Here is a 26,699-nt window from a genome sequence, read left to right on the forward strand (position 1 = left end):
CAACCTTGCTGTTTTTTTTTTTTTAAGATTTTATTTATTTATTCATAGAGACACAGAGAGGGGTGGGGCAGAGGAAAGAGCAGGCTCCATGCAGGGAGCCTGGCGTGGGACTCGATCCCTGATCTCCAGGATCACACTCCAGGCTGCAGGCGGCGCTGAACTGCTGTGCCACTGGGGCTGCCTTGAGTATCGACCTTGTATTCTTACCAAGGATCTGTGTTAAACTTTTTCAAAGTAACATCTCAAATCACAAAGCCTGACAGCGGGAAATTTTTCACTTGCCTTAGGCTAAGGGTCATTCTAAATAAATGAATAAACTTAGATGAGGAAAACCAATAAACTAGACACAAAGGAATCCAACCCCCCCCCCCCGCCCCCGCCCCAATTCCTACTCTAGGACTGTATTCTCTTCAGATAGGCCTACTTATGCTTTACTTTTGTACCACCTCTGTTATGTTTTAACAACTTCTTTCACTTTCTGCAGTGGATAGCAGTGCTAATGAGAAGAAAAAGGGGAAGGAAGGAGTGGTAATGTCCACAGTCAAATCCTATTTGTGGAAACCTTTAATGTCTATGTTAGTGTGTCCTAAATATATCAAAAGCTCAGTCCGACTCTCCAGCACTTAAGGAAGAAAGGTCTAATGTCACTATATGGGGGTTGAAGTAGGTGCCAAAGGAAAAGCAGTTCCCACCACCTCCAAGGAGCAGGAGCTGTTGCTCTTCAGGAAGGAGGATGCTGGTATGATTGTGTAACATTAATGGCCATGGCACACATGTTGTGTCAATCTGATACTCAGAGCTCAATCCTGTAGTTAAATCAATTACAGTCACTCCAGGAACTGAGGAGGAATGAATCCAGACCCCTCCAACCAGTAGAAGCTTCCCATTGAGCACATGAGCTGTGTGGGAGTACCTTGGAGTAATGGGAGGCTGGATGACTATTGATTCCCAGAGGAATCCACAAGAGCTTGGTTTTAGAAAGAGTACAGAGCTCAGTGGCTCCTCAGAAACACCCAGACCTCCAGCAATAACGGCTCCCCCTTGCCAGCTGCAGGCACTGTGTGAATGCCGACCTTCAGGTGCTTCTCCCTCCACTGGGATACTGACCCAAGCCATTGTCCCCATATGTAGGAAATGCCAGTCACTTAGTACAGGTTCCACCACACTTCGACCCCCATACACAAACAAATATTTCTGATTTTCATAGGACACTTCTGTTGTTGAATGCCGCCAACATGACAACGTGGAATCTTCTGGGCCAGCCTTTTTTACTGTTACATTTAGGTCCTCAGTGCTGTTGTCCTCACTCTTACAAACACCAAGTTGTAGAATTCCCAAGGCTGGAGTTACTGGGGACAGTCTCCCTCCCAGAACCAAAACCTGAGTATCTGAAAGTCTTGTCATGGTGTGATAAAGGCGTCCATCCCACAGGGCTCCGGTCCCACAACTGCATATTTGGTTGCCTTTCCATTCAAAGTCACAAAATCTCGAGAGCAAGTGAAACTTGCTCACTCGGCAATGCCGCCCCTCTTGCTCTCCAAATCCTCCTGTGCTAAGAATAATGCTTGGGCTCAAAAGGACAGAGGCATGCCCATATCTCTTAAGGTTTCGGCCCTGGCTGTCACTAGTGACTACTCTAGCAGGGAAGACTCCTGATGGAGAAGCAGGATCTACTCGAGGAAACACCTCTGAGAGTGGAAACACCGGAGTTTGGGACAGAGTGTCTCCTGTTGAAGCGGCCAGAATGAAATAGTGGGCGCACTTCAGATGCCACTCCTCAAACTCATCAAAAGGTTCAAGATTTTCCACGCGCTGGCATTCTTCTGAGGAGAGAAAGCAGCGATAGAATTCATTCATGTCCATGGCACGACAATCAGTCCAGCCCGCCTGAAGGAAGCGGTGCTGCTGGGCCTCTACGTCGGGAAAGCGGTCCAGACCATGCAGGGGAGAACTGAGCTGCCGAAAATGCTGCTGCATGAACTGGCCAAAGGCATCATGTGGCCTCATCTGCTCGTAGATCACGAACAGGGCATCAGGAAAACGCTGGGCTGCCCAGGCAATGAGGGCCGCGGCATCATTCGGCTCCAGATAGGTCAGCACGGCCTCAGCTAGGAGCAGCGTGGGTGCAGCCGCGTCAAGGCCGGCGGCGGCCAAGGCCTGGTCCAATCGCGGGAGCTGCCGCAGGTCCAGGCCTAGGAGGCGGTAGTCCGCGCCCTCAAAGCACAGCACGGATGCGGGGTCCCTGCTCTGGAAAGGCCCGGTCAACTCGCACAGTTCCGGCGTATCTTGAATCCTCTCCGCTTTGCGTCGGGCCACGTCCGGAAAATCTACTTCCCAGACTGCAGCCCCGGTCAGGCGGCCCTCGGTTTTCAAGCGAAAATACAGCGAATCTGAACCGGCTCCCAGCGATACGACCTGGGCGCGAGGAGCGCCGGGGGCCGCGCACGTCCGTTCCAGGAAGGCGCGCACGCAGTGCCCTACGGCGCGTGCGCGGACGTAGTAGCCGCGGTGGATGAGGGGAGCGCGGCGCGCGGTCCCCGGAACCAGCAACGCGGCAAAGGGGTCCTGCACGTACCCGTGCGCGGCCAGGGAACTCTTGCTGAGGGCGCTGCTGTCGTTCGTGCTCTGTACCGCCCCCGACCGACGCTCGCGGCCCCGCGGGCCCATGGCCGAGAAGAGCGTGAGGAGCGGCGGTCCGTCTCCGTGGTGAGCTCTCCTTGGTGCCGGAGTAGCCACCTCGGGGACGTCGGTACGGAAGGAGCACCCCTCCTCCGTGACTTCCCTTCCGCGCGTGTGTGCGTCACTTCCGCGACGTGGGCCCCTCTCCAATCAGAATTGAGGAGGGTGTAGCTTGTGCTAAAATCGATTGTGATTGACATTTGGGGGGGGATTTTTCTGAGACTCCGTTTTCCGGGAACACAGACCCCCTCCGGCTTATTGTGGGCACCTGGACTGTGTCTGGGAAGCGCCACAAGCCTTTCCATCCGAAGGGAAAATTTAGCCGAGTCCTCTTAGTTGACTCAACTATTGACGGACACCTTTAAGGGTGAGTGTGTGGGGACTGACAACCGGACTTCTTGGACGGCAGGGTCAGCGCTGAGTATTCTGGTGGGACAATGCAGGATTAGAACCACTGACCTTGGTTGATGGGCAGGGCGAAGAAGGGGTGGCTCCTCAGAGGCTAACCACTAGTAATTACTAATTTATTCAATACTTGCACATTTTAAAAAGAGTCCCATTTAACGGAAAACAAGTCAGTGAGGCCAGGTGCAAAACGAAACTTTTACAGAGGTTGTGGTTCACCCAGTAAATGTTTCCCCGCATATATATACTGTTAGTTCTCTTGTATTCCCGGCTCTGTGCAAAGCTGACAATAAGTAAAACCTTTATTTTTCAGCTATAAAATGACATTCCCCTCCACCTCCAAAAGTCTGTGACTCTAGGGTACTGTTGAATATATCCATGGAAGAGGGAGATCACAGAAGGGGGGTAATTATTCCCTCTGATAGGGTCTGAGTCTTGTTGGGGGTTTAAAATAAGCATTATGTTGTTTTTGAGTTGCAGGTTTGGAAGTCATCAACAGTAGGAAACCGCTTCCAGAGATATTGAGGAAATTTATAATTTATTAATTGGGATTTGGTGCCTGACTGCAGGGCCTAAGGTGAAGAAGGAAATCAGGATGACTCTAAGTATGGTTATCTTGCAGCAGTCTAGCAGAATGATTAAGAGCAAGAGTTTAGTAGGAGTTCAGCCAATTTGGATTTGGATACTGGAACTCAGAGGTTTGAGTCAGGATAAAGGTTTGATAACTGAAAAGTGTCTTTAGATTTGGCGTTGAAGAGCTCTAAATGATTTCAGAGAGCAATTTCTGTGGAGCAGTAAGGGCAGAATTCATTATTTCAGTGAATGGGAGATAAATAAATGGAGGCAGCCAGTCTAAATTATGCCTTCAAGGAGCTTGGCTTAGAATGAAAGGAGAGACAGGGCAATATGGGAAGAATAAAGAGGAATATGGGTACAAGAAGTGAATTAAAATCTGAAATTTAGTAAGGTGTAGTTCTTACCCGTTAGAGGCATAGATGAGAGTTTATTTCACCTTCCTTTCTAGAAGCTTAGGTGAAACCTCTTGATTGGCTGGGGCAAAAAAATACAAACATCCTGACTTATCTTTTGTATCATCCATTAAAATCAGACACTATAGAGGAAAGATGCTCAGTCTTTCCTGAAATGACTGCAAATGAAATGTCTGCAAGTGCCTTTCTATAAAACTACTTGTTAAGATTTTATCTATTTGAGAGAGAGCAAGTGAGCATGAGCAAGGGGAGGGGCAGAGGAGGAGGGAGAGGGAGAGAGAGAGAGAATCTCTAGTAGATCGCTCTGAGCACTGAGCCCTATGTGGGGCTCAATTCCATGACCCTGAGATCATGACTAGAGCTAAAGACAAAAGTTGGACACAACCTACTGAACCACTCAGGTGCCCCCAAACTGTTTTTCCTTTTTGCCCATTTTAATATCAGGGCAACTTATGTAACCCCTCTCAGTATCAATTTACTGATTTGTTTTGTAGCAGAAGTACTTATTTTGCAAAGTTATTGCAAGAATCAAAGTTAATAGTAAAAGCACTTGTCACTTATCTGGTGGGCTCTGAATGAGAACTGTTTTTATCAACATCATTATCATTAATATGTGAGAACCCAGAGGATTAGGGTGGCTATTCTGAGAAATCACTAAATTTCATTTGGAATTTTATCTTAATTTATAAGCCACTTCAGAGGTGAAGGGAAATTAGGCTTTATTTATCACCAACCATGTGCTAGGCACTGCCCTAGGTCTTAGGGAGGTAGAATAAGCCATAGTCATTGTTCTTCTGAAGATTATAGTCTGGTGAGGAAGAAAGACAAGTAAATCAATGATTGAGATGGGGTGCCTGTGTGGCTCAGTCGGTTAAGCATCAGACTCTTGCTCTCAGTTTAAGTCTTGACCTCAGGGTTGTGATTTAAACCTTGTGTTGGGCTCCATGCTAGGTATGGAGCTTAAAAAAACAAAACAGTGACTGAGATACAATGTGACAAAGTGCTAACTTAAAGGTAGTCACTGAATTATACAGGAGCATAGCAGAGGGGAATTTAAATTACTTGATTAATCTTCATAGCTACTCTGCATTTGTATCCCACTTTTACAAATAAGGAGCTGAAACCATTAGTTTAGTAACTAAGGCCGTACAGCTACTAAACGGCAGAATTGGTATAAGGATTAACATGGGTCCATCTGACTCCACTGCTTCTGCTCTTCATTTACATTTTTTAAACAGCTCAAAAATGTAAACTTCTACCCTAAATAGGCTTTATAAATTTCTACTTTTAGAAGTAGTTTTATAGGGGTGCCTGGGTGACTCAGTTGGTTAAACGTCTGCCTTTGGCTCAGGTCCCGATCCCAGGGTTGTGGGATCCAGATCCTGCCAAGGGCCTGGATCCCACTATCCATCCCCAGCTTCACGTGTGAGCTCTCTTGCTCTCTCATAAATAAATAAAACCTAAAAAAAAAAAGAAGTTTTATAAAAGATCTAATAGGTAAGGAATACACCTTACTAAATTTCATATTTTAATTAACTTCTTACCAGTTTGAGGCCTTTTCTTATTTCTAGGTTAGGTTGTTAATTTGCTTTAATAGTATTGAAGGGGCTTTTGCCTTTTTTTTTTTTTTCCTTTTGTGTTGTGGTAAAATATAAAATTTACTACTTGAGCCAGTTTTATTTTATTGTATTTTTTTCCAGCTTTATTTTTTTTTATAATAAATTTATTTTTTATTGGTGTTCAATTTGCCAACATACAGAATAACACCCAGTGCTCATCCGGCCAAGTGCTCCCCTCAGTGCCCGTCACCCATTCACCCCCACCCCCCGCCCTCCCCTTCCACCACCCCTAGTTCGTTTCCCAGAGTTAGGAGTCTTTATGTTCTGTCTCCCTTTCTGATATTTCCCACACATTTCTTCTCCGTTCCCTTATATTCCCTTTCACTATTATTTATATTCCCCAAATGAATGAGATCATATAATGTTTGTCCTTCTCCGATTGACTTACTTCACTCAGCATAATACCCTCCAGTTGGCTTTTGCCTTTTGAAGAATAAACTGCAAAATTCTGTTTCTTTGTTTCTAGGTCAACATCTGAAAATGTTCACATTTGTTTAAATAGGGGAACCTGAGCTCAGAGCTACATCTACAGTTTATCTTACCAAAATGTGTGGACCTAGAACAAGCTGAAGGAAATTGAAGATCACAGAACTTACTGACTGAAGCACTGTTCATAACAAGAATAACAGTATTTGGAGAAAGACCTTTTTATTCTGCTAAATCATGATGGAAGCAGAAGAACACCAACAGCCATGGAAGACAGCCTTTTACTCAGAATTACCTAAAGTGGTGAGAATTCAACCACAGAATACTGGAGTGGTTGCTAAGTATAAGGATGTCTATGTTTGTTTCCTCAAAGAAAAGTAAATTTTATAGGTAGAATTTGTAAATTTTGTAAACTTTAAAAGTTATATATTACATCTAGTAGGCAGTTTGCCTAGTGCAAATAACAAACATAAGGTACCTGGTATGATGCTATAAATCTAGTGGCTATTTGAGAAATTTTTACTAATTGTATTCTCTTGTTTTAGGAACTTCATGCCCACTTGAATGGATCCATTAGTTCTAATACTATGAAGAAATTGATAGCCAAGAAGCCAGGTCTTAAAATCAATGATCAGATGACTATGATTGATAAGGGAAAGAAAAGAACTTTAGAAGAGTAAGTTTGGGGAGGTTGTGGACATACTTCTTTTATTCTCTATTAGAGTTTTGAGATTGTAAATACTATGTAAGAATCCAGATTTTAGTAGTTAATAGGGTAGCCATCTGGTATGGAGAGTATAACTTAACATATAGCATTTTTTTTCCAGCTGTTAGACCATTGACAGTATTTTTAGTGATTAACATTTGTAAAGTTATTCTATATTAGAATATTCTTTAGAGGTGAAAATGTAGGCTTATTGATTTTTCTCCCTGTTTGCTGCTGTCAACAGGAGGTAGGGGATGTGGCAAAGGGAAATAGTATTTCCCACTTAAAAGTAACGTTTTCTTTTCAGGCATTTGATTATCCTTCCAGATCAGTGTAATTTTTGAAGAACCTATTCTGTAGTTCTTTATAAATATATAATTAGTAGTAGCCTAAAATATATTCATTCAATTTAGTTGGATTTGTCTCCAGTGACAAGTTTTTGATGACTAGAATATATTAAAACTTTTCCTGTTGCAGATGTTTCCAGATGTTTCAGATTATTCATCAGCTTACTACTAGCCCTGAAGATATTCTAATGGTGAGAAATGAAGCAATTTTTAGAGTGGTTTAAAAATTATTAAGTAATTAATAGCCTTCTGTTATTCACATGAAGTTTTGCTTTCATCAAGAGCCTAATGAAAAATATTTTTTCCTTTTTGTGGCAACTGTTTTCAAAACCATTATTGGACATTGCCAAGAGTTAATATCAAGAGACTACATTCATTGTAAAAGATCTGAGAGAAGAACCAAATACAACATATTCTGTTACATAGAGGATAAAATCTTGTCCTGTTTTCCATATATACCATATCAAATGACATATTTGACCATAGATGGACATTTTTTTGATAAGGCTTTATCTATACTACTTGAGATACTACTTGAGATACTTTTAACTGCCTGGGTAGACAGTGTAAAGAATGAAGTTCAGGAAGTAATTAGAGATTGAATGGTTAATTCCTAGTCCTTCCCTCTGGAGATGAAGGATTAGAGGACACCATTGTGTTCTCTATCTCTCTCTCTCTTTTTTTTAAAGATTTTATTTATGTATTTGAGAAAGTGAGAGGGAGAGAGCATGAGCAGAGGGAGGGGCAGAGGGAAAAGCAGACTTCTTCCTGAGCATAGGTTCCATGCAGGACTCAATGCCTCAATGCGATGCGGGGCTCGGGGTCCATCTTGGGACTCCCAGATCATGACCTAAGCTGAAGGCAAATGCTTAACTGACTGAGCCACTCAGGCCTCCCACCTCTGTGTCTTCCTATCTGAAACTCTGTGATACTAGACTCTGATAAGGATGACTGGCTTCTGTATCATTGTCTGACTAGGGTGGCATTTTAAAATGTACTCTTTGTAACTGGAGAAAAACAGAATCCTATCAGTTTTCATAATCATTAGAAAAAAAATGCACACTGAGGGGGACACTTGATGGGATGAGCACTGGGTGTTATTCTATATGTTGGCAAATTGAACACCAATAAAAAATAAATTTAAAAAAAAAAAGAAAAAAATGCAGAGTAAGAGGTATGACCTTGAGAATTAACTCTTGACTGGTCAAGAAAGAAATTTTCCATCCTGGCTGAGACTGATCCTCATGATAAATATTAAGTAAATTGATCACCTTTTAGAGGAGAGTTGACTTCGAAAGTTTAGTTCAACAAAAGTTGCCCAAGTGCCCATAATGTTCTAGGCACTGTGTTAAAGAGAGTGCCCCCTGAGGAATGTATAGTTAGATTAGAGAAACAGATACATAACCACATAAATCCAACATAATGAGGTAAGCTGTGTGTTAGAGACACACACCGGGATTTATAGGAACTCAAAAGAGGATTGTCTGATTAGCCACTCAATAGATATTGAATGCTGCTAGGAATGTCTCACTTTCTGTTGTTGATTGTAACAGAGTAAAACTGATGAAATCTTGGATTCTGAGAGTTTATCTAGAGCTACAGTAATGTCATGCTCATTATTTAATTCCTTTCAAAGTTGGTAAAAAGCTTTATTAAAATGAGGTAAGGCAAGATGAAATCAGTGGGAGACAAACCATAATTCTAATCATAGGAAACAAACTGAGGGTCACTGAGGGAGAGGGGATGGGGTAATGGGGTGATGGACATTAAGGAGGGCATGTGATGTAAATGAGCACTGGGTATTATATAAGACTGATGAATCACTGACCTCTACCTCTGAAACCAATAATATATCTTAATTAGTTGAATTTAAATAAAAAAATAATTTTTAAAAAATGAGATAAGGAAGGGCTCCTGGGTGGTCAGCTCAGGGTAAGATCTCAAGGTCATGAAATGGAGCGCCCCCCCCCCACTTTGGCTTATTGGGGAGTCTGCTTGGGGATTCTCTCCCTCTGTCCCTCCCACAACTCAAGCACGATTATATGCGCTTGTGCGCTCATGCATGCTCTCTCAGATAAATACACTTGATTTTAGCCAAAAGGCCAAGAAGCAGTCTCTCTCAAATAAATAAAATCTTTAAATAAAATGGTGGAATTACGATTCCGTGATTTGACTTAGTGGTACTAAAATGAGCAACTTTAAAGCTTTTCTTTTTTTTTTAAGATTTTATTTATTAGAAAGAGAGAGTAGAATCAGGAGGAGCAGCAGGCAGAGGAAGAGGGAGAAGCAGATTCCATGCTGAGCAGGGAGCCAGATGTGGGGTTCGATCTCAGGACCCTGGGATCATGACCTGAGCCAAAGGCAGACACTTAACCAACTGAGCCAACCAGGCGTCCCAAATGAGCAACTTTAGGTGGTTCAGAAGAATGACATTGAGAATGGAGTTAATAACATTTACATATAATAAGTGAACCTTGTGTGGGAGTAAGCCAAGAGATTGTTTGTTCATAAATGTGAGACCAAGTGTATGGGTCACTTAAGAGTTTAGTCAAGATGACCTGGATGTAATCTCAAAGAGAAAGGATTGGAATGTGCCTGAAATAATAATATTAACTATTGCATTTGCCAGACAGACATCCAAGACTACTTTCTGAGGTGGGTATTTTTATTGTTCCCTTTTTGCAGATGAAAAAACCCCTGAGGCTTAAATTGATTCCATGTAACTTGTTCGGGTCACTTACAGGGAGAGTAAGTGGCAGAATTGATGATCTTTGGGCTCTGATTCCAGAGCCCATGTTCTTTCTCGTTCAAGAGATGCAGTCTTACCATCCTTTGAGTAAGCAGAAACTTAACTAATTGTGGATGTACTCTGTCTGAAGAAGGAACTCAAATAACAGTTGTCCTCAGTACCACTTGCTGCATGGAGCAGAAAGGCCTAATCTGGCAGACATGATTGGGAACCCCAAGAAGTGTTTGGACATGAGTAGGAATGATACCACAGGCTTCACCATGCCTACATAAATCGTCCCACTGCTCTCATTCCATACTTGCCAGCGGCTTCTGTTGTTCTGTTTGGTTTCACTGGTAGCTCAAGAAACCAAGAAAAAGGGTACCTTGGATAGTAGCTGTGGTTTTATTAGTCACTAAGGACGGCCATTTCATACCTTCATTTCACCCTCATTGTCACTGCATAACATAACAAATAGGCTTCTGCATTAGCCACATATGAGCTGGTAACTACAGTTCCTTGGCCTGCGTAGATGAGGCCTACACTCTGGTGGTAGCATTGGCAGCAACATGGAGTTTGCAGTGCCATGGGGTCCGGTGCCTGTGATGATGGTACAGAAGCTGCAGGGTCTTGCTCTATAGTGGAGGAAGCAATAGTGTCTTGCTTGGTCCAAGAGTATCACATGATTTTGAATGCTCTTGTGTTGACCTGAGCTGTGTAGTCTCTGAGGCTGATTTTCCAGAACTGTTGGTGAATTTTAACTTAGTATAATTATAATAAATTCCTTTTTGGCTTTAGTTAAATGTACACATACATGCACATGCACACATACACACACACATTCCAGATGAAGCCCAGACCTTGGATTACAATGAATACACCAAAGTAGGGATCCCTGAGTGGCGCAGCGGTTTGGTGCCTGCCTTTGGCCCAGGGCGCGATCCTGGAGACCCAGGATCGAATCCCACATCGGGCTCCCGGTGCATGGAGCCTGCTTCTCCCTCTGCCTGTGTCTCTGCCTCTCTTTCTCTCTGTAACTATCATAAATAAATAAAAATTAAAAAAAAAAAAAAAAAGAATACACCAAAGTAGTGCTGCCTTGTTAGGTAGGCACTGCCTACACAATCAGCCAACCCTTGTTCTTTTACCAGGACACTGCACTTGCATGCCCATGTACATGTAGTCAAAACAGATTAAGATTAGGATGCCAACTACAGGGACTAACTAGGGCTGGTTGTCACAGCATTACCAACCTGGTCCTTTTTTCTTCTAGATTTGATTTTCTTTTTCTTTCTTTCTTTTTTTTTTTTTTTAGGATGGATGGCAGAGAAGGAAAACATGCTTTCATCCTTTTAATACCATTGACCCTAGTCATTTAGTTATTTTTGGATTTTTTAAATTTGTACTAAATTGGATACCATTTTACTCCTATTTATCACCCATTTCCTTTGCCAAAGAGAAATTTTTTCTTAGCACTTCTGGGGAAAATTTCACCCTGCCTGAAGAAACTCTTGAAAAGTACAATTTTCATTTGCAAATAACTTGAATAAGAACCTTAAGCCATGACTTTAAATGGTACATCAGTAATGCCTAATTGTTTTAGCTACTTGCTTCCTTATGTACTTTCCTAGTACTACACACTCATAAGTAATTTTAGTTTTGCCTCATTTCTCTGTTTTATCAGCTGCTGTTATGAATACTAGGAAATGGAGAAATGGCTAAAAGGAGAAAATAGAAATAAAAAGTACATGTGATGTGCAGATTTGGATTTAATGTGAGAATGAGGGTTGTGATGGGAGTTCTTGGAAGTGTTATAGTCCCCTCACAGTCTGCAACAGGGATATGACAAAGCAGGCCATCTTAGCCATGTGAGAGACTTGCAATATATTTTGCAAATGAAATAGAGCTGTAGCATTTGGCATTTTCATTGGGACCTTAACACCAACATTATCAATATTGTGTCCATTGCCTTAATTATCAGGTCACAAAAGATGTCATTAAAGAATTTGCAGATGATGGTGTCAAGTACCTGGAACTACGGAGCACACCCAGAAGAGAAAATGCTACAGGTAGGATTTAATTACTTCTCAGCAAATATACCTTTTTCCTCTATGCTTTGATGATTCATGTGTTTATAAGTTGAGAATATGAAGCACTTACTTTTACAGTATTACAGACTCAACAGTCCAAATCTTCTGATGTACATTATGAGTGAGTGAGTTACTAAGTTTAAAAATCAGGTCAGAGATTATCTGTTTAAGGGAATTAAAAGGCCTTCAAAAATTTTGTTGGTTCTTGTTTGTTTTTCTCACTCTGAGAAAAGGATCCTTGCTTCTTAATTGGAGGCTACATTGTCTTACTTGGAGGCTACTTCTTGCATCAAGAGCACATGTGAGACAGTTCCACCAAATAGATGCTGAATCATGTTTTATGAAAATCACAGAAATGAAAGTTTTTCAGTCACTTCTCAGAGACTGATAGTGTCTTAGGTCAGGAGCAACCAGCAAGGTGGTAAAACCTCTCTGGATGGAGATAAGTGGATCTAGATATGGTCTGAAGAAATTTCCTGGGACCCTCTTTTCATAAGGACAGCATCAAGAGATATTTTGTAGTGTCAGTCCCTCTTTGTCCTTTGTCTGTGACCTGAAGAGGCCCTGCTGGTTCATTGTGTACCCTGACATGTGCAGCCCAGTCATTCAGGGGATAAAATTTTTAAAACTACATAGAGTTAAGTGTTGAAATGGGATAAACAGAAGATTCTTACCATGCATTTTTAAATTGCAGGATCAGTTCCAAGTTGTGGTGAGGATAGTGAAAAGAAGGAGAGAAGAAACTTGCCACTTACTAGAGCTCGTTTGCCCTTTGAATGGAGATTCAAAGAGGGATGCTAACCTGATATGCAACTATAGGGGGATGGTTAAATAAGGGTTAATGGAAGGCAGCCTCAGTGGCCTCGTGGTTTAGCTGCCTTTGGCCTGGGCCTGATCCTGGAGACCAGGGATTGAGTCCCCTGTCGGGCTCCCTGCATGGAGCCTGCTTCTCCCTCTGCCTCTCTGTCTCTCTCGTGAATAAATAAATCTTAAAAAAAAAGGGGGGGTGGTTAATGGAATATTGGGCAACCATTAAAAATATTTGCAAAGACACTATAGACTTGGGGATAACACTCAGAATACAGTGTTAAATGACTGAACAGGATACATATATATACCTAGTAGCACCTCATCTATTCAAAAAAATATATGTGTATACTTAGAAAAAGACAGTGGTTATCTCTGAGTGGTGGGATTATAGGTTACTCATTTTTTTCTTTATAATTTTCTGTGTTATTAGAGATTTTTCCACCTAAAGTAAGCATTTTATGATTGGGGGATAAGAGTGTTTTAGAGGAGGTTGCTCTGGAAAGTGCTCTTTCAGAGCTCCCCAGAAGAAGAAGACTTGTGCACCTAAAATTGGAAGAATTGCTCTAGTACCCTTGGACAGGAAACACTGAGCCTGACCAGTATTGAAGAGGCAGGAACCCAAGAAGGGATTTCTTTTCTGGACAGCAGGAAAACATTCTGCTAATAGGGAAAAATGATTTGCTTTTGTCTTTGTTTTTTTAAGGACAGGCCTTAGAAAAAGGCTTATTGTTCTTGTTTTATTAGAGCGAACATTTCAGATTTTTATAGCAGTTTGTGAGAATAGTTTTCTTGTTTGTTGGTTTTTTAGGCTTTTTTATTTTCTTAAGTAGGCTCCACACTGAACATAGGGCTTGAACTCATGGTCTTGAGATCAAGAGTCACATGCTCTACCGACTGAGCCAGTAGTTTTATGTCTGTTGAATCTAATAATAATTTTTAAGTGGGCTTATATTTTCTTTTTTTTTTTTTCTGCTTTCTAGTACTTCATTTTAAAAAGTTTTCAAAAGCACAATTAGCATTTATGAGAATGTACCCATAGGGCCATGTTTTAACTTATCTTTGATTATGCTCTTGTCACAGCATAAAATAAAAATGTAATTGTTCATAGAGGGATGCTACTGTTGAAGGATGAAATAACTGATGATCTCTTTATAAATATTTTCTTTATGTCCTTTCCAGGAATGACTAAAAAGACTTATGTGGAATCTGTACTTGAGGGTATAAAACAGTCCAAACAAGAAAACATAGACATTGATGTTAGGTAAGAAGCATTGTACCTTAGAAAAAGTAGAATGTGAAAATGTTATTATTTTGATCATAAGTAAAATAGATTTTTATAAGTCAAACAATAACTGATTCTTATCTTAGAAAAACAGAGTGAAGAACTCTGTTGCTTATAGTTGAGAATGCAATTCTAAATTTACCATGTGGCAATAGAATTCTGAGTACTGTTGCTCTAGGGAAGTACAGCTTCCCATTGCTCTTCAGCCAAAATCCAGACTTCTTATTGTGGCCTACAAGGCCCCATGTAATCTGGCTGCCTCTCTGACTTCAGCAGCTTTATGTAGACCACTTGTCATTGTTATATACTGGTTTGCTCTCTCTTCCTCAAACAGGCCAGGAGTGTCCCACCTCAGCACCTTTGTACTTCCTGTTACTTTTGCCTTGAACACACTTCTACCATATCCTTGCATGGCTAGCTTTTCATTATTATTTTTTTAAGATTTATTTATTGATTCATGAGAGACAGAGAGAGAGAGGCAGAGACATAGGCAGAGGGAGAAGCAGGCTCCGTGCAGGGACTCTGGGATCATGCCCTGAGCCAAAGTCAGATAGATGCTCAACCGTTGAGTCACCCGGGCATCCCAAGCTTTTCGTTATTGAGTTCTCAATTTGCCTTTTGCTTCCTCAGAGGGGCCTTCCTTGACCACCTTATCTAAAGTGCCCCCATCCCACTAAATCCTCTAGTAATCCTTTTATTTCCTTTGTGGCACTCTTCTTAACAAGGTCAGAAACTATCTTGTTTTATTTGTGTGTACATACCCACTCGAGTAAAAATTCATGAGGCCAAGAACCTTATCTTTTGTTTTTCACTACCCCCCCAGTACTTAGAAGTGATATATAATCAGGACTCAGTAAGTCCTTGAAGGAAGAAAGCTACCTGTGAAGTTTCTGGCTATAAAATCTCTCCATATTAAGCTTAACTAGACTAACACTCATATCCCTCTCAAAAAAAAAAAAAAAAGCAGGCAAAAGACTAGAGAATTCAGAAAAGAACACTTACAGATGACCAGTAAGTGTACAGGGAACTATTTAATCTCACTAATCAGATTATTTTTTTTTAAGATTTGTTTATTTGAGGGAGGGTGTGTGTGTGTGTGTGTGTGTGCGCGCGCGTGCAGGGGTGGGGGAGAGGCAAAAGTAGAAGGAATGAGAGAATCTCAAGCAGACTGCCTGCTAAGCATGGAGCCTGACGTGGGGCTTGATCTCACAACTCTCAGATCATGACCTTGAATTGAAATCAAGAGTTGGACACTCAACTGACAGCCACCCAGGCACCCATAATCAGATAATTTTAAAAAGAAATATTACAATGCCATTTCAGTAGCCCCCCCCCCAAAAAAGGGTAATAACCACTATTTGTGAACTTACACATTGCTAGTAAGCATATTTTAAAAACCTCTTTTTTTAAAAATATTTTATTTATCTATTTGAGACAGAGTGAGCAAGCAAGAGAGCATGCAGAGAGAGAGCAGGAGCAGAGCGGGGAGGAAGAAGCAGACTTCCCACTGAGCAGGGAGCCCGATGCAGGGTTTGATCCCTGGACTCTGGATCATGACCTGAAGTGACAACAGGTGCTTATCTGACTGAGGCATCCAGGTGCCCCTAAATAAAAATTTCTTTAAACAGCAGTATGTGGGGCGCCTGGATGGCTCAGATGGCTAAGTGTCTGCCTTTGGCTCAGGTTGTGATCTCCAGGTCCTGGGATCCAGCCTTGTGTCAGGCTCCCAGCTCAATGGGGAGTTTGCTTCTCCTCCCTCTTTCTCTCCCCCTGCTCATGCTCTCTCTTTTCTCTCTCTCTCTCTGTGTATCCCTCTGTCTCCAATGAATAAATAAAATCTTTTTTAAAAAATAAAAATAAAAAGCAGTATGTATTAAGATGTATAAAGATGTTTCCCTCTGACCCAGTACTCCCATTTCTAGAGATGTATCCTAAGGAAATAAATTGATTTTGTGTAGGATTCTTTATTGTAGTGTTATTTATTTATTTATTTATTTATTTATTTATTTATTTATTTGAGAGAACATGAGAGAGAGACGAGCTGGGGCGGGGGTACAGAGAGAGAAGTAGACCCCCTGCTGAACAGGGAGCCCAGATACTGGGCCATTCCCAGGACCCTGGGATCAAGGCAGATGCTTAACTGACTGAGCCACCCAGGAGCCCTGTAGTGTTATTTATAACAAAAAGTGGAAAACATCCTAAAACATTTAGCAATCAGAGGACAGTTACATTATGTTATGTTCCGATGATTTATATTGTTTTCTAACATTATTTAATGGCAGGAGAAATTGTTAAGTTAAAAAAGACTGCATTTATATATAGTTGTTCCAAAATTTGTAAATAAATAAATGCTGGAGGAATTTTGTGTGTGTGTAAAAAAATAAGTTAATAAATGCTGGGATGCCTGGGTGGCTCTGTGGTTGAACGTCTGCCTTCAGCTCAGGTTAATCCCAGGACACGGGATTGAGTCCCATATCAGGTTCCCCACAGGGAGCCTGCTTCTCCCTCTGCCTATGTCTCTGCCTATCTCTCTGTGTCTCTCATGAATAAATAAATAAAAATCTTCTTTTAAAATTTTTTTAAAAATTAGTAAATGCTGGATGAAAAATATGCAATATTAACGGGAGTTCATTTTTGTCTTCCGATCTACATTTATGACCTAAGTCAGGTAAATACGCCTGGTTTACTTCTTTAACATTTTTTATGCAGACAGTCTGTTATGCACTGTGGTTTCAGATGTGCAATAATGTGTACAATGGTTTATTCCCAAGTATGCCTTAAGCAGAACAAATTTTTTTTTCTATATAGTTCCTTGCCTTAATAAATATGTAATATAAATTTAAGCAAACTTCTATTTTGTATATTTGTAAACTACAAAATAAAAAATGAACATTTTGTGGAGTTTGTATTTTGCATACTCAAGGTGAGAATTAAGTTTTAAATAAACCTATAATATTTTATCTGAAAAAAAAAAATACCCAGGCATCTGGGTATTAGATGCCTTGTAGAATTCCAGCTAACCTGAAGAATGACTTTGTATCAGCTATTGGATATGTGTTAAAAAAATAATATTACCAATTTTTTAACACTTGATTAAATAATGGATCTTAGCCTCCTGATGAAAGAACACACCACCACTTAAGTTATACTCTTGCTAAAAAATCGAATCTGATCAAGCCTCTAGACCAGATCCAATTTTCAGTTTATAGATATCAAGGGAGAAACAGATTAACAACAAGAATTCACTCAGAAAAATGAATATTGTGAGAAACTTTTTAGAACAAAGGACCTGGTTTCTTCAATAAATGAGTTCAAGAACAGTGGAGGGTTGCAGAGAAGAGGAAAGATAGGGCATGGAGGGAGTGCTAGATTAAAAGAGACTTGGGATGCATTGACCAACACAATGCATGGACCTTAGTTGAACTCTGAATCAAACAAACTGAACAACAAATACAAGAAAAAAATGTGAAACATTTAAGAATTTGAATACTAACTAGATGTTTGGTGCTATTTAGGAATTTATGTGTCATGCCCTCTGGCAAAGTAAGCTGTCCTATCACTCAGGCTGTATTTCTACTAAGGAACTTTTACATGCAGACTGCCATATCTCTCTGGCCGTATTTTTTCATCTGGGCTATATTTGTTTTCAACTCTATTTTTCTTATTTTAAAGGTATTTGATAGCAATTGACAGAAGAGGTGGCCCTTCAGTAGCCAAGGAGACTGTTAAACTTGCTGAAGAGTTCTTCCTCTCTACTGACAATACAGTTCTTGGCCTTGACCTCAGTGGAGACCCTACTGTAAGCTGTTTTTCCTAAATACATTTTAATTCTGAAAGGTAGAATCAGTTTGTTGGGTAAGGATGAGCTTGGGGCATCCTGGATTCTCCAGAGGTCCAGCAGACTCTCTGTGTGGATGAAGACCTATTCATAACTAAAATCTTTTTTATAAAAAGCATAGAGACACCTGGGTGGCTCAGTTGGTTAAGCATCTCCCTTCACTCTGTCATGATCTCAGGGCCCTGGGATAGAGCCCCATGTTAGGCTCCCTGGTCAAAGGGGCATCTGCTTCCCGCCACTCACCCCCACTCACACGCTCTCTCTCTCTCTCAAATAAACTTTTAAAAATTAAAAAAAAAGACCCATCCTGCCCTGGGTAGCCCAGAATGTCTGTAGCAGCTATTCTTAGCCAGGGTTCCGTGAAAGAATTAAGCACTCTAAAAAAAGAAAAAAGTAAGATTTGCATGAGAGGAGATAAATTAATTCATTACATAGGATTCATGTTTAATATTTAATTATGGCTTGGCCTTAATTATCTCATAGAACCTCCAATTGAGAAAGGCTGGCCTAGAGCTTCTTGAATGTCAGAGTAAAGGACAGTGTCTCACTGTCAGACTTGTGGCACTATTGACATTGTGGGCCAAATAATTTTTTGTCCTGGGAGGATGTCCTATCTATTGCAGGATGTTTAGTAGCATCCCAGTCTTCTCTACCCACTAGATACTAGTAGCACCCTCCTAGTTGTAACAACCAAAAATGTTTCTAGATACTGCCAAATGTCCCCTGGTGAGGTATACAGAATTGACCATGATTGAAAATCACTGGATTTTAGAGAGTCCCACAAAATGGGTTTTTATGTCTTTGTCTAAACCAGGACTATTTTGCTCTTGTTTCATTCATCCATTTGGTAGAAGCGTTCTTTGCTGTAATCATACAAGTTCCTGAATCAAGCAAGTTCTCCTTAGCACTAGATAATCTAGATTTTCTTGCAAAAATAAAATTTGGCAACCTCTATATCTAGTGTGGCCGATTGATTTCAGGTTCACTGATACATGACTTTATGTGACTTAACATTCTTGAGGTCAGGGATTGTGTCTTTGCCAGCTTAGTATTCCCTAAAGCATCTAACACATTGTAGGTGCTTTATAAATGAAATTTTGAAATGAATCAATCTGCTTTTTTCTTGCTATTATTTTATTCCTTTGTTTATTGACACAGTACATAATTCTTCAGTTTGCCCAGAATTCTCATGCATCTTCATTTTAACTTTTATCTTCAAGGTAGGACAGGCAAAAGACTTCTTGGAACCTCTTTTAGAAGCTAAGAAAGCAGGCCTCAAGTTGGCATTGCATCTTTCAGAGGTAAATAATATCGTAAAATTAGGCTGAGGATAGATTACAATGAAAATAATAATCATTTGTAAATGGCTAAAAGTAATCGTGGAGATTAAAATAAAGTAGAAGAGGAGGAAAGTATAAATATTTTTAAATGTAAATTATAATGGGTATAATGGGAATGCCTAAAAAAAAAAAGGAATGCCTCAGTGGCTAAGTGGGTTAGTGTCTGCCTTCAGCTCAGGGTGTGATCCTGAGATCCTGGGGTTGAGTCCCACATTGAGCTCCTGCAGGGAGCCTGCCTCTCCCTCTCTCTATGTCTATACTGCCTCTCTTTCTGTGTCTCTCATGAATAAATAAATTAATCTTAAAAAAATAAATGTAAATGATAATGACAGAGGTATGACTTGCATTAGTACCTTATGTTACTGTTTTTGTTTTTGTCATTCCTGAGGGTAGCTATTGACTCATGCTACAGCTGTGTCATTAAAACAGCTATTGACATCTTACTGAAGAAAATGCATAAGTTTTCATCATCAGTCTTGTCATTGGCAAGCTGACACTAAGAAAAGCAGCAGTTCATCTCACTTGTCCTCATAAGGGACCTGAATGTATCACATGCACTGGCAAGAAAGGAAGTAGCTCATCATTATTTTATAAGGCTCATCAGAAGATCAGGTGCCCGTCATTGGGCCCCAGCTCCTTGGCAACATGAGCATAGTGACATAATGTACAGATAATGGCTGGAGAACAGTCACTTTCTTAAGCACATCCCTGTGAGTCAAACAAGGGAGTCAACTGCACTTTCCCCCATTTTACAAATGGATTTACTTTATACCACAGTACTTCTACCTATTCGTTTCGTTTCTTTTTTTTCTTTTCTTTTCTTTTCTTTTCTTTTCTTTTCTTTTCTTTTCTTTTTTCCTTTCTTTTTTCCTTTTCTTTTCTTCTTTTCTTTTCTTTCTTTTTTTTCTTTTCTTTTTTCTTTTCTTTTCTTTTCTTTTCTTTTCTTTTCTTTTCTTTTCTTTTCTTTTCTTTTCTTTTCTTTTCTTTTCTTTTCTTTTCTTTTCTTTTCTTTTCTTTTCTTTTCTTTTCTTTTCTTTTCTTTTCTTTTCTTCTTTCTTCATACAAAAACCTGTACCTGATTAATGTGTACAGCTTGATGAGTTTGGAGTTTAATGTCTCAAGTACAGGAAATAATACTTAAGCTACTTACCTCACAGTGTTATTTATGAGTATTAGATGCAGTAATATATAAGGGTTGATTAGCATCATGATTTAAAGATTAAGGAAAAAATTGGAGCTTCCTGTCAATACTGATGTTTTTCATGTCTATAAGCAAAGAGTCAATAATCTGGTGGCAGAACTTAAATCTAGAGTCTGTGTTTCCACACTCTGATCAAAAAGATCTGTCACTTACAGGACATCCTCTAGTTAACCTAACTGATGTCTGATTGAAGCTGTTGGTCAATAAAATGAAACAGCCAGCATGTGTTACTGTGACCAGTTATCTGTAGTTTTTGTGCACAGCATCATAACCTTCTCTTTACCTTACTTTGTTGCTTTTCTTTTTCTTTTTTCTTTTTTAAAGACTTTATTCATGAGAGATACAGAGAGAGAGAGAGAGAGAGGCAGAGACACAGACAGAGGGAGAAGCAGGCTCCCTGCAAGGAGCCCGATGTGGGACTCGATCCCAGACCCCAGGATCACACCCTGAGCCAAAGGCAGACGTTAAACCACTGAGCCACCCAGGCATCCCCACTTTTCTTTTTCTTTTTTCTTTGTCTATTTTTTCTTTAGAAAATTTTAAAATTTTCTTTATTCTGTTGCTTTTCTTGTTTGATCCATTGGATGTAAAATATTTCATTTCAACATGTTATGGTCATTTGTCTTATAGGCTATCTAGTAGATAAAGAGTACAGCTAGACCTGTTCGTGGTAGTTGTATATTAGTATATAGCTAGCTGTGTCAAAATAAAACATGAGTGGGGTGCTTGGGTGGCTCAATTGGTTAAGCGTCTGACTTGATTTCCACTCAAGTCGTGATTGCAGGGTCATGAGATCAAGCCCCATGTGGGTTCTGCTCCAAGCCTGCTTGAGTTCTTTCCTTCCCCCTGTGCTCCACTACCCACTCACACTTGTACTCATGTTCTCTGTCATATAAATAAATAAAATCCTTAAAAAAATAAGTAAAAAATAAAACATGAGCATACTACACAGAGAATCTGGGCCCTGGAGTCAGAGCTCCATGACCTTAGGCAACTTAAAAAAAAAAAAAATAAATAACAACTTTATGTTTTAACTACAAAAGTTAGGTATATTTGAAAAAAATCTAAGTGTAGAAAAGTGTAATGAAGGAGGAAAAAAATAAAAACTGAAAGGTCTTTCTCATTGCATTTCTGCTCCTGAGTTGATCTTGTTGCTTTTTCTGAACTTTAATTTCTTCATCTTAGTACTTTACAAGATTCTTGTGAGATTTAAAGGAGAATTTATGTCTCCTTAAAAGGCACAAAGCAGGTCTAAAAGTGTTTATCATTATTATTACTATTGTTAACTCTAATTATTATCATTGAAATGAATCTAGAAGAATATTGGGAAATGAATGGGAAAATAACGGCCAAGAAGAGAGCTGGGAAGGTATAGGTAGTTCAGCTTTCCAGAATGTCTGCATTATCTTCTTTGTGAGAAACAAAGTAGCTAGTTACAGAAAAATAGTACCATTTAAGAACTGCTAAAAGAGGTTATTGATCCCCTCTCTCTCCTTTTTTTGAGATTCCAAACCAAAAAAAAGAAACACAAGTACTTCTGGATCTGCTTCCTGACAGAATTGGGCATGGGACATTTCTCAGCTCCTCTGAGGAAGGATCCCTTGAGCTGGTAGACTTCGTGAGGCAACATCAGATACCATTGGGTAAGGCTTAGGGCTTCAGGTCCTCCTGATAACACTCTGTACAATGGTCCCCAGTCACCTGGTTGCAACATGTATGCAGAGAAGTACCGTTCTAAATATAGGTCATGTAGAAATTAAAAGTGGCATGGTACATGTGCTTCCTGAGCCTTATTTAATTAACAGGAAGTTTTAGCTTCCATTAGAATATAAACCCATGAAAGCAGGGCCCTTGTCTGTCTTGTTCACTGCTACATTCCCCAGTTCTTAGAGCTCAATAATTATTATATTGAAGGAATAAGGGTCATCTAGTATTTTAAAATGACTAACCAAATTAATATGTATTATAAAAATGTGTGACATTTACTTAAAAATTAAGAATTATGGAAGATTCCAAGACATATTTTTAAATGTATGTTGACTATTACCACTTATGTGTCTACATGTATATCTCTGGAGCTGCTTTTAATTAACAACACATATTTATGGAGTAGCTATGCCAGTCACACTGTTCAAATTACTGGGAATAGAGCAGTAAACAAAACAGGCAAGGTTTCTTTCTCAAGGAATTTATATTCTGGCTAGGTAAGAGAGACCGTAAACAGTTACACAGGAAAATGTCAGTGTTAAGCTCTTTAAAGAAAATTAAACAGTTTGATATAATAGTGATGAGATAATCGCTTTTCAGTTGGATGGTCAGGGAAGGCCTTACTTATGTGGAGGGAAAAAAGCAGTTGACTGAAAACCATTTTACTGAATGATCAATTTGCTGAGTTTATAATTTTCAAAAAATTTGTGTGGGTATGTGTTTTTTAATTACAGAGTTTTCAGCAATTCATAATGAGATTTTTTTTCTTTTTACTAAGGACATTTTTAACACCCCCAGAAGTTGAGAAAATGGAAGCCACTTGCATAGTGATCTTAGTGTGGTGGCCCAGCTCTGTGCCCAGCAGTGTGGGGACAGGCTGCCATCCCTTGGACAGAGTGACCCTGTGTTGAGCCTGCCTTATCATAGTGAACAAACGCCGTCAATCAAGTCAGTGAAGTTATTTCTGCTCTGGTTGGGGAGCCAAGTATAATGTGTCAAGGCAGGAATTTGTTAATAATAGAAGTCATTCTTGAGATGAACTTACTTGGAGCAGACCATAAATAGATGATTATCTGAGTAAAGGTGTTTTTAAGGTTTTCTTTAAGTCCATTTCTGCTCTTGGCTTTTTATAATACTGTAGCCCTCAAGCAGTGCTACCATTTTGTTTTAGCCTCCACTATAAGACCAGGAAAAAGTGCAGTAATCCACTGGGTGACAGGCATTAAGGAGGGCACTGTTGTCAAATTGAATTTAAATTAAAAAAAGAAAGAAAAAGCGCAGTAATCCTTCAAAACTTCCTTCATAATTCTTCCCTGCTTTCTCCATGGTGAGTGGCTTATAACATTCCTCTTTCCTCTCCATTTTGGTAAAAGAAAGGGAAAAGTACATAGTGGGAAGAGGATATTAATTTCCTACCTGGTGTAGTTGCTGCCAAAAGTCGTAGCACATACTTCCTGTACAAATTGAACTACAAATTTTCACACATAAGGTGTGTGAAATTAGCAAACCTTGGAAAAATTTCTCATGTATCTACTTGGTGAACACTGATGAACGAGTCTATTAATCTGCTTTTAATAAGAGACTTTTTCCTCCTTTCATCTAGAACTCTGTTTGACCTCAAACATCAAAAGTCAGACAGTTCGATCTTATGACCAGCATCATTTCGGATTCTGGTACAGGATTGCCCATCCTTCTGTGATCTGTGTAAGGTGTACACATCACTTATATGAAGTACTTTGCTTTTTCAGTCCACTGTTGCATAAAGTCAGACATTCACTACTAGCTAATTGTCTTGCATTTCTCAGGGTGCTGCCCAAGTAGAGGAGTGAGAGAGGATCAGGGCATGAGAGGCTTCAGAGGGCCAGAGTGACTCAGATTTGGCGATACGGATAAAGGTCCTGGGCAGTACCCAGAGGAATATAAAAAAATACTGAGCCCAGTACCCATCCTTAAGATCCTGTTTTATTTGATCTGGTGTGAGTCCTGTAGACAGATACATTTTTTTTTAATTTTTTTTTTTTTTTTTTTTAATTTATGATAGTCACAGAGAGAGAGAGAGAGGCAGAGACACAGGCAGAGGGAGAAGCAGGCTCCATGCACCGGGAGCCCGACGTGGGATTCGATCCCGGGTCTTCAGGATCGCGCCCTGGGCCAAAGGCAGGCGCCAAACCGCTGCGCCACCCAGGGATCCCTAGACAGATACATTTTAAAAGCTTCCTAGTGATTTTAATAGGCAGCCATGGCTGAAAGCCACTGCTCTGGATTTTCTGGGTTTTGTTTTAAAAAGGATAAAGAGGCCTATTTAGTTATAGATATGCATGGATACATTTATAGGCCTGTTTAGACTCTTAAAAGAAGCATGGTAAATAGGAAAATAGATTCTAAACATAAGTTACTGTTTTCTAAAAAGTCGTTTCCTTGTTCATTAAATTTTTTTTTTTTTTTTTTTGCAGACCGATGATAAGGGTGTTTTTGCAACACACCTTTCTCAAGAGTACCAACTGGCAGCTGAAACATTTAACTTGACCCAGACTCAGGTGTGGGATCTGTCTTATGAATCCATCAACTACATCTTTGCTTCTGACAGCACCAGGTCTGAACTGAGGAGGAAGTGGAATCATCTAAAACCCAGAGTGTTGTATTTTTAAGCTGCAATGACATGAACTACTTTTGAGTATGTGTTGCAACCAAGATCTTCCCACTGTATCTCACTTAGTTAACTGTCTACCTTTGAAGCACACCAGCCAGGTACCATGGGCACCCTCACCAGCCCTTTACTCGTGGCTGGTGCTCAGTAAATATTTAAATTGACTGGCAGGCTCCGAGGTCTTACAGTGCTTACTTCCATGCTGCTTCCTAAAAGGGGAGTTGAAGGGGCTGGCTCCTAACTGAACTCCCCATTCTACCAGAGATTTGACTTAACTAATCCCTTTCCATTTGTAATCATAAAACTTCAGGAAAATCAAAGGAGTTTCTCATCAAGAAGAGTTTTGGAGTAACTAGTCTAAAGATGAGAAGGGAAAATAGATTGCCACCAAAACCTTTAAGCCTTGTAGCTTGTGACAACAGCATTCTGTATTGTGTTTTGCTTGCTTTACTCAAACTCCCTTCACTCCAGTATTCCCCAAAACTGTTGACTCCAGGCAATACTGCATACCAGGGATTTTTGTGAATACCCAGTAGTCAGGGTTAATCTACTTTGGATGACCCTAGTGACAGATAGAGCTGGCTTCTAATATCTGGCTTTGCTCCTCTCATGATTAATCCCCCTGGAATCAAGGTGGTAGTTTTTTAAAAATGTTCCTATGTTACCCTTCTGTTATTTTGACCATAACGGATCTAACCAACCAGATGCTTCTTGAAGTCTAAGGTACTTTAGGTTTCTCTTTGCCTTTAATCTTCCAATTGTTCCAAAGTTTGTATCTGAAAGAGTGCCATGGTGGATGTAGGAGTAATTTAAGCTCCTAACTAAAATATCTCCATATAATATGTCACTTTAGGCACCATGATATCAGAGAATATATTCCATTTTAAATGTCAAAACTTTGATATGCATCTTACTGGATAGTTGAGTATATAGGAGTAAAGTTTTCATTTTAGATTTTTGAATTGAATAATGAAGAATTGATGGCTCCTGTCTCAGCTTCCCTTTCCCTTTCCCTACCTGGTCACCATAAAAATAGCCCTCTACAGAGTTGATAAGACTCAGCCTCCATACTCTGATTATAGTAAAAGAGAAATGGCAACAACATAGAGAAAACATATAAATGTTATTAAGTTCTGTAGCAATGACCATAGCAAGCAATAAAAGGAAGAACGTGGGGCACCTGGCGGGCTTAGTCAGTAGAACATGCAACTCTTGATCTCAGGAACATGAGTTTCAGCCCCAGTTTGGGGGTAGAGTTTACTTTTTAAAAAAATGGTGGGGTGCCTGGGTGACTCAGGTGGTTAAGCATCTGGCTCTTGGTTTTGGCTCAGGTCATGAGCTTAGGGTCCTCAGATAGAGCCCTTCATGGAGGGCTGTGTCTGGCTCTGCACTTAACAGGGAGTCTGCTTGAGACTCTCTCCTTCCTCTGCCCCACTTCCCCATTTGCACATAAAATCTCTCTAAAATAAATAAATGAATCTAAAAAAAGAGTGGATAAAATGGAGATAAAGAAATAACAGCACTAGGAAACAACTGATGAGAATATGATTGTCTAGCTTCTGCTAATAATACATTCTTGCTTCCTTTGCTGTACATGCCATTCATTCTGTCCCCACAAAGGTCTTATGAGTATGAAAAGGGCAGGGAGCACAGACCCTCTTGCTCCACCTATAGTAGCCTTGATTTCTCTCTCTCTCTTTTTTTTTTTTTAAAGATTTTATTTATTTATTCATGAGAGATACAAAGAGGCAGAGACATTGGCAGAGGGAGAAACAGGCTGATGTGGGACTCGCTCCCAGGACTGCAGGATCACGACCTGAGCCAAAGGCAGAGACACTCAACCACCGAGTGGCATCCTTTGATTTCTCTTTCTTAGAATGTTTGA

General features: G+C 40.1%; 1 protein-coding gene across 5 annotated transcripts; it reads left to right on the forward strand.

Moving 5' to 3' along the window:
• The first annotated feature begins 2,494 nt into the window (after positions 1–2,494).
• ADAL (adenosine deaminase like) lies at positions 2,495–25,781 on the forward strand. 5 transcript variants are annotated; one of them, XM_038580248.1, is made up of 11 exons: positions 2,495–2,706; positions 6,159–6,421; positions 6,664–6,794; positions 7,302–7,362; positions 11,881–11,968; positions 13,979–14,060; positions 17,754–17,880; positions 19,140–19,220; positions 21,965–22,103; positions 23,771–23,871; positions 24,621–25,781. In XM_038580248.1, the coding sequence occupies exons 2-11, from the start codon at positions 6,356–6,358 to the stop codon at positions 24,813–24,815; spliced, it is 1,071 nt and encodes a 356-aa protein (XP_038436176.1). In that variant the 5' UTR covers positions 2,495–2,706; positions 6,159–6,355; the 3' UTR covers positions 24,816–25,781. The 5 variants fall into 5 exon arrangements, with proteins under 5 accessions (XP_038436176.1, XP_038436178.1, XP_038436179.1 ...); XM_038580250.1 differs by having other exon boundaries at positions 6,195–6,421; XM_038580251.1 differs by lacking the exon at positions 2,495–2,706 and adding an exon at positions 2,731–3,046 and having other exon boundaries at positions 23,771–23,876.
• Positions 25,782–26,699: the final 918 nt, after the last annotated feature.

This window comes from Canis lupus, chromosome 30, assembly GCF_011100685.1.
Source record: "Canis lupus familiaris isolate Mischka breed German Shepherd chromosome 30, alternate assembly UU_Cfam_GSD_1.0, whole genome shotgun sequence".
Classification (NCBI taxonomy): domain Eukaryota; kingdom Metazoa; phylum Chordata; class Mammalia; order Carnivora; family Canidae; genus Canis; species Canis lupus.